The 8651-nt window shown below is 35.6% G+C and overlaps 1 protein-coding gene across 1 annotated transcript; it reads right to left on the bottom strand.

Moving 5' to 3' along the window:
• Positions 1-4545: 4545 nt before the first annotated feature.
• LOC133067317 (olfactory receptor 11H4) lies at positions 4546-5514 on the bottom strand. Its single transcript, XM_061158468.1, has one exon. It carries the CDS (start codon positions 5488-5490, stop codon positions 4546-4548), a length of 945 nt encoding a protein of 314 aa, XP_061014451.1. The 5' UTR covers positions 5491-5514.
• Between the last annotated feature and the right edge of the window lie 3137 nt (positions 5515-8651).

Here is an 8651-nt window from a genome sequence, read left to right as displayed (position 1 = left end):
GATAGCGCTTCACACACACTCAATTAAAGCAAACTGTTCATGTACCTGTGTCTTCTTACAGAGTAAGTACTATGAGACTTGTCATATATTGAGAAAAATCAGTGTAGGCCACCCTAGGTTCACTCACCTTGCTTTCTTATAGATAGAGGAGCTGAGGCCAGAGAGGTGAAGTGATTTACGTAAGAACACATAGCTAGCTGGTGATAGAATGGGATTGGATTGCCTATGGTCTGATTGCCTGGCCACTGCCTGTCCCAACATGTTACACTTGCTGTGTTCTTGTATGGTGAAAGATTAATTTTTAACATAGCAAGGTTTAAGAATGGGCAAACACATTTTAGAAGGATTTTAATACTCAATGTCAAAAGGATTTTTCTGATTAACTAGAAGATTCAACTAACCATTATCCTCCTTCACATGTAATACTTGGGTGGGTTGAAGTTTTTTTGTCTTATTCTTAGGCATACAATGGAGGTACAATGACCACCAGAAGATAGCAAAACACAAATGGCTATGGAAAAGAAGTCACAAAAAGACCACGGAAAAAGGAAATTTTGTAGGGCTAAGGTTTTAGAGAATTTTGAAAGCTAAAGTGGAGAAATGACAAAGGAGGAATAAGTCAATGAGAATTCTCACTGTGACAGGTTTTATCTTTTTCCACAATTTTCCATCCTCAAAAATTGTACATCCAGTATCTAAGAAGTATCTCCAAGACAACACAAAAGGGTGAAAAATATTAACGTTCCATAAATTCATCCTTCAAGAGTTTCAACAGTAATTTTACATCAGTTACTTCTTTTCTTGAGAACAACTGAAAGGTGGTGTGGAGATGGAGGTGTTGAGATTTGTTGAAATAGAGGAGGTGGCAGATTTGGACGGCATGGATACCTAGGTCATGAAGGATATCTCGGGTTCTGATTTTCTCTTCCTTTCTATCAGCCTTTTTCTCTGTTCCTCAGTGTCTACATATCTTTCCTGTTTGGTATTCAATGCCCTTCGTAATATGACCCCAAGATGAACCCTCAACTTTCATCGGGCTAGTCACTTAACTACTCTACCCTCTATCAACTGCACACATTTGCTTAGGCTTCTCTTTAAACTCAGAGAACCTCACCTCATCTTCTGCTCTGCAGGCTTAGAAAGATACTTAACACAGATCCTTTGGGTCTTATTTTGTAAAATGGGTATAACTTGTATCTTATAACAGTGTCACAGGGATTAAATGAGACAATTTATGTAGAGACCACAGCACAGTAAAAGACACCTGGAAGACTCTCAGCACATGTTTGTTCCCCTCTCCTTCCTATCTTCAAGCCACCAGTCAACTGCAACTTCCTTTTTGAATGAATTTCTGTCTACTGCATATACTGATGCTTATATAATTATTTTCCTAAGCTGTTATGGCACTAAATGTAAAATGCAAGGAAGGAAAATGAACACAATACTAGTTTCACCTCTCATATTGGCAAACAAATGAGAAACCATGATAAAAACCAGTGTTGGGGAGGCTGTGGGAAAATGAGCACTCTCAAACAAATGTTTTAGCAAGACACAATTCACATGGCATAAAATTCATCCTTTTAAAGTGTAATTTTTAGTATATCCACAATGTTCTGCAACCACCACCACTATCTGATTATAGAACATCTTTGTCAGCCCCAAAGAAACTGAGTATCCATTAGCAGTCATTTTCCATTCTTCCCTCTGCCTGGTCTTTAGAAACTACTAATCTACTTTCTGTCTTTATAGATTTGCCCATTCTGGATATTTTATATAAATTGAATCCTATAGTATATGGCCTGTGTTTGGATTATTTTACTTAGCATAATATTTTCAAAGTTCATGTAACAATGGGTGAATGATATTCCATTGTGTGTATATACCACATTTTGTTGTCCATTCATCAGATGATGGAGGTTTAGATTGTTTTACTTCTTGCCTATTATGAATAATACTATCATGAACATTCATATACATGTTTTGTATGAATATGTTTTTAATTCTCTTGGGTTATACTTCTGAATGAACTTGTCGCATCATATGGCCACTCTATGTTTAACTATTTGAGAAACTGCCAATGGTTTTCTAGAGCTGCTGCACCATTTTACATTTCTGCTAGCAACATGTGAGTGTTCAAATTTTTCCAAATCCTGTCCAGCACTTGGCATTGTCTGTTTTTTTGATTTTAGCCATGGTAGTGGGTATGAAGAGGTACCTTATTGTGATTTTAATATATCTTTCCCTAGAGATTAACAGAGTGTCTTTTCATTTGCTTACAAGCCATTTGTATATCCTTTTCTAAGAAATGCCTACTCAAATATTTTGCACATTTAAAAAATTGAGTTATTTGTGTTCTTATTGTTGAGTTGTAAGAGTGTATTTAAAAAAAAAATATATTCTGGATACTGGACTCTTGTTAGGTATTTTTTCCCATTCTGTGACATTACTCTCTTGATAATATCCTTGTAGCATAAAATTTTAAAACTTTGATGAAGTTCAATTTATCTATTTTTAATTTTATTGCTTGTATTTTTGGTATTATATCTTAAAAATATATAATTCTGTATAATTTAAGGACACTAAGATTTAAGTCTATGTTTTATTCTAAGAGTTTTGTAGTTTTATCTTTTACATTTAGATCTTTGATCCATTCTGAGTTAATTTTTGTCAGTGGTGTGAGGTAGGTGTCCAACCTCATTCTTTTCCATGTGTATATCAAGTTGTCCCAGAACCATTTGTTGAAAAGTAGTACACAATTTAGAAGTATCTAGAGTTTAACAGTATTTTATGTAATTAAAAAATTAAATAATTTATATCCCATAAATCCTTCTTTTAATTTAAGGAATACTTATGTGATTGAATAGAGACTTTTATTTAAGGACATTTATTGCAGCATTGTTTTAGTTGTAAAATATTGCCTATAATAAAGTATCTTAATTGAGTAAATTAAGTAAATTGAGTAAATTAAGTAAATAAATTGTGATATGTTCATATAATGGGACACAATATTCCTGTTAAATAGAATGAGATAAATATTTGAGCTCTTCTATGCTAAGTATTATACTGCTATTGATTCCCAATAACAATGGCCCTCACGAACACAACTGTAGTTGAACAAAGATGGGTTTATTGTTTTTTTGCAAAGAGAGAGAACACATGCCGTGAGGAACATGGAACATCTCTGTAGAAAAACATTAGAAAGGATTTATTATATGATTTGGGCTTTTGCTGTTGACTTTGGGGAGAGCTTGAAGGGAATAGAGATTTTCTCTGGGTACTGTCAGAAAATGGAAGAAAATTCTATGATTGAATGTCTTAAGGGCTATCTAGAAGGCACTTGGGCTAAAGCTTTATCTGATAAAGAGACAGTAGCCATTCATGTTAGCCTAAAGAAAAGGGTATTTGGCCATTTTTTGTGGTTGTGACTATTCTTGATTTTGTCTGTGCTCCAACATGACTCTAGAGTGGTCTGGGAACTTCTTTATGTTCAACAGGATTACACTATGGCCTGGCTGAGAGAGCCAGGCCAGCTCCCAGATTCCAGGGGCTTTTTTTTGTGTCTGACACTGTGTGTTGAAAAAGGCAGTTCCTGTCCTCAAGGAGCTCCCTCAAGGGGAAGTGCATGCAAATAAATTACTACAACCACAGTGTAGTATGTGTAATAACAGAAATGTTAAAAGCAAATTCAACAAATTATTATTTAGCAGATATTCAAATTGTATTTCAAACTTACCACAAAGGAACTATATCTCTAAGAAAGAGTTTCTTCTGGTTGAGAGAATTTTTTTCTCTCTTTCAATAGAGAGAAAGTGTATTTAGATAAGATTGTTAGACTAGGTATAAGAAAGAGGTGTCTCTTAAAGATTATAGAAAGATTTTTTGTTAAAAGTCTCTGTCCCTTGATACAAACTACTATATATAGAATACATAAACAATAAAGTCCTACTGAATAGTACAGGAGCTCTAGTAATCCTGTAATAAGCCACATGGAAAAGAGTTTGAAAACTGAATCACTGTGCTTAAAGGTACCTCTTTAATCACACCAGAAAATAACACAACATTGTAAATCAACTATATTTCAAAAGAATTAAATTAAAAAAGGATTAATTTAAAAAAGGATACTCTTTCCAAAAGGAAAAAAATTCACAGCACCTTTAAAATATATTATGTGCTGTCTTTTTGTATATTAACTATAACTAAATAAAAAGTTAAAAAAGTCACTGTACCTTTAACCATTTGGTAAAGGTCATTAGCCTGACTTGTCCTAAAACTTATGATAAATCTTTCAGCAGTGTCTACTTTCCCTCATATAACAATCCCATTTTTAAAATTCCAATAAAGACAGTCTTTAAAAATTTTTTACTGCATGTTGAAGTTCAGTGAATTAAGGTTTTAGTAGTCAGCATAGATATTTAAGCTAGGCACATTTCCAGGGAAAAAAATGGCCTCTAACTACTCAGAGTAAAGACTATAAGACTACCGAAAGAACTTACACATTTCCACCTTATTCTTCATTAGAACTTGGAAGTATGACACATTTTTGGCTCATGAATTTTGACTAATTCTCCTTCCAAACAGGACATTTCTCAGGGCAAGTTTCATGTCCTTATTGCGAAGACTATAGATCAGGGGATTAAGCAAAGGAGTCATTATTGAATATACCAATGTGAGGATCTTCTGCATCAAAGCTGAGATGCCATACGTAGGACTCACATACATTACCATGACTGTCCCATAGAAAAGAGACACCACAGTTAAATGAGAACCACAGGTCGAGAAGGCCTTTCTCCGGCCAGCTGTAGAAGGGATCTGAAAAACAGCTCTGAGCAGCAGGGTGTAGGATCGAAGAATATACATAAGAGTGAAAAAGAGGACAAGGGAGCTCTGAGTATAGAAAATAAATTCAGTAATGGGGGCTGGAGCACAGGACAGAGCCATCAGTGGATCCATATCACACAGGAAGTGATCAATGATATTGGGTCCACAGAAGGGAAGTTGGGAGATGAAAAAAATGGGGATTGGGTAGCCAAGGAATCCAATGAGCCAGCAGAGAGATACCAGCATTCCACAGAGCCTCCGAGTCATGATGATGGGGTAGTGCAGTGGGTGACAGATGGCCTGGTACCGATCATAAGCCATTACTGCTAAGAAAAGACATTCAGCTGTGCCCAGGGAAAAGAAGAAATAGAACTGGAGGAAGCAGCCAGAAAATGAGATGGCCTTTGTTTTGGAGAGAATGTTGACTAGCATGTTAGGAACAGTGGAGGAAACATACCAGATTTCAAGGAAGGCAAAGTTTCCCAACAGAAAGTACATGGGGGTGTACAGTCGTGGGTCCCATTTCACTGCACAGATAATGGCTCCATTCCCCACCAAAGTCAAGGCATAAACCACCAAAAATAGTGAGAAGAGAAAAATCTGTATCTCCCAGCAACCAGGGAATCCCAGGAGAACAAACTCAGTCACGATGTGTGTTTCTGACCTATTCATGGGTCTTAAATCTACAAAGAAGAAAGATATGAGTGCAACCCAAGTTATTTTGCTTCCTACATATCCTAAGAATTTTATTGAAGGGAACTTGAGCCCTGCCCTAAAATATATGAGGTATTTTGAAATGAAGTGGGAATAAATCTCACCTTATTTTGAATTGACTATGGATCTAAATCTCAGTATTATTTTGTTAGAATCCAATGCAGAAAGATCCACATCAGTTTGTACAACCAGCGGTGTAAATTTCTTTCTTTTTTATTTTGATCCTTAAGAAAATTCTTTCTGATTTTGGCCTTTTTCTAAAGTTGACTATAGATATTCATGCACAAACTCATCCACTTTCTCTTATTCAGCATACCTTGTTACAAAACAACAACGTCATATTTTGAGGACAGTTAGGGGGAGGTTGATCTAAGCCTTTGGTGATAGAACAGAATTAGCTGATTTACACATGGAGATAAAAATTACTCCAGGACACTGTCTTTTCAGAATAACCTAATCAACTGAGTTATTTGTGACAGATATCATGACATTCAAGACTCGAGGCTACTCCTAAATTCCTTTAAAATTTTCTTTTAGAATATCACTCTAACCACTTGAGTAATGCCTAAAAAAAGTACAAGAGACCTAGTATATCATAAATATCTGCTATTATTTTTAAAATATCCCTATTCGTTTAAGTTCACGTTTTTTACACATACTATAAAAAAATAAACTATCTTGCTTTTTATATTCAGATCCTACCTAGATAAAGAAAATGGTGTTTTCAATACAAAGGTTTAGTTTATTTAGTTAGTATTTTGGATGATAAAAACAACTAAAGGGATCTACAATCAAACAGGGTTTTATCTGCAATTTTATCTGGTAGAATTAATTTTGTTCTCTGAAAAGAAAGTGAGGACATTTTCAAATATTTGGACAGGCATGTACTTTTCAGTATATGCATTTTAAATATTGTACATTTAAAAATTGTACAGCATTTAAAAATTGTACAAAAATGTATAAATCTTTCTATATTTCAAACAACAGAGTAATCTTGTAATTGATTAATATTAAGAAAACACTAAGAGGCTTAAGGGCGACAGAGGATGAGATGGTTGGATGGCCTCACCAATGCAATGGACATGAACTTGGGCAAACTCTGGGAGATGGTGAGGGACAAGAAAGCCTGGTGTGCAGTAGTCCATGGGGTTGTGAAGAGTCTGACATGACTTGGTGACTGAACAGCAAGAGACCTAAAAATAATAGTTTCAACATTCAGTTTTCTTATTAAATTCAGGTCTCCTGCCTTGTTATTAGAAGTCACCAGTCTTAACTTTGTTAGGAATAGGAGATAAAGAAATTTGAAAGGCAAAAAAGAACAGAGAAATTGAAAGGAAGATCATGTATGATACTTATGAATCAAGATTTGGAATTTTCCATTGGTAGTTTTTAAGGAAGCATTAAAAGGAAGTTTGAGCATCCAAGTCTAAAGCTGTCCAGTTTTCCAATCATTGTTGAATCCAAAAGGTATTTGTTTACCATCTTCACTGAATAAGGTGTTTGATAGAAGATTCCCAGACTGTTATTTACAAAGCATAAATAAATCACTTTCTCTGTAATAGGTCAGAGATAAATCCAAGTTCACAGATTTAAACCAGAATCATGAGATCTGTGCTTCCTGTTTTTCTTTCCGAAAAAACAAACTATGTCTGCTCAATGTGAACAACAGTTTGGAACACTCTTAGATTTGACAACTTCACATCTCATTTCATCCTTTCTGCCACAGTGCCCTATAAGATTTATTAGCCGCGACATTACTTTTCCTGCAGCTTTTGGTGAAAATGTAGATAAGCAGTGGGATGGTCAAAAAGTGGGAAGTTTAATAGAAAAGTCTAGAGTTGTCAATTTTTATTTTTACCGTTGATGGAATAAACTGACTCAATTAAGTTCTTCATAACTCCACCCTCCAAAGTCTCCAAAATTACTTGCTGGGAATAGTTAGGGTGTTAGAATGGAATATCACAATTTTATGCCATACACACACTATTTCTTATGCTTTGGGGATTCAAAAATCATTACATGAGGACAAACTTAGGGGCCAGTTTTTTCATACTCCTCTTTCCAACACAAGAAACCGGCCAACCAGCCAACCAGTCAACTCACCAGTCCAACTACTTTGAGAACAATAGCTTGATTAAACAGCTTCCTTCTGTATGCTCCTCACTTGGTATTCTGTCTTCCCAGGCATTCTGAAGGAAGAGTATACTACCTGGAAAGTGAGATTGCTTTCAGAAAGATAGTCTCTAATAATCATAAAAATCATACAATAGGAAAAAAAATACAATAGGAAAAAATGGTGCAGATGATCTATGCTAACTGTTCATTTCACAAATAGGCTTCATAAAGGGTCCATGGCTTTTTATCCAATGAACAAAAATGTTCTATGTTCACATACGGAAAGTTTACACTATACTGATACAGAGGAATAATGACTAACCAGATTTATGAGGTAAAAGGCACTCTACAGTATATCACATCAGTGGTTGTAACATGAACAGTTAGTCCTTTTTTCTTTACAAACACTGTTGGATTTCCTGGCTCAGTTTGAAGAGATATATGGGTATGGTAGAGCTGAACATAAAAGCGTGTCCTCCTCATTGACTCTGATGAGGAAAACTCCAGGTGAGGGCATTTTTATGTGGTTGACTGGGCTTACTTCCGTCCTGGAGCCTCCAGAGGTTTGTTTTCTAAGTTTGCTAAGACATTTAGCATATGAAACAGTGTTTAATCCATGTTTCCTCTCAGGGGTTACTCTAAAACTCTGTCTCTCCCCAGGTGGTATCAGTGGCTTCCTTGCTTCCCCTGGAGTGCCTCCTCTTTTCAATCTTTAGGACTCATCCAGGTTTTAGTAGATTAGCTCCTCTGAAGTGGCTGGAGTCAAGGAAACAGAGAATCCAGGGGAAATATTGGGTAAATTTCAGGAGTTTTTTCACTGCAGGGATTGCATTCCATTGAGGAATCACCTTCTGTGGGGATCAGTACAATAAATGGAAGTTTTTTCCCCATGACTCTAATTCTGAAACTGAGACATGCTTGTAAGCAAATATTTCCCCTCTAGCTTGAATGAAGCACTGCAACATAGAGATATAGGAAACTGAATTCTGTTGGCTAGTTTATAA

This window comes from Dama dama, chromosome 12 (assembly GCF_033118175.1).
Source record: "Dama dama isolate Ldn47 chromosome 12, ASM3311817v1, whole genome shotgun sequence".
In the NCBI taxonomy this organism is placed as follows: Eukaryota; Metazoa; Chordata; class Mammalia; order Artiodactyla; family Cervidae; genus Dama; species Dama dama.
This window is presented reverse-complemented; position numbering and strand designations above follow the sequence as displayed.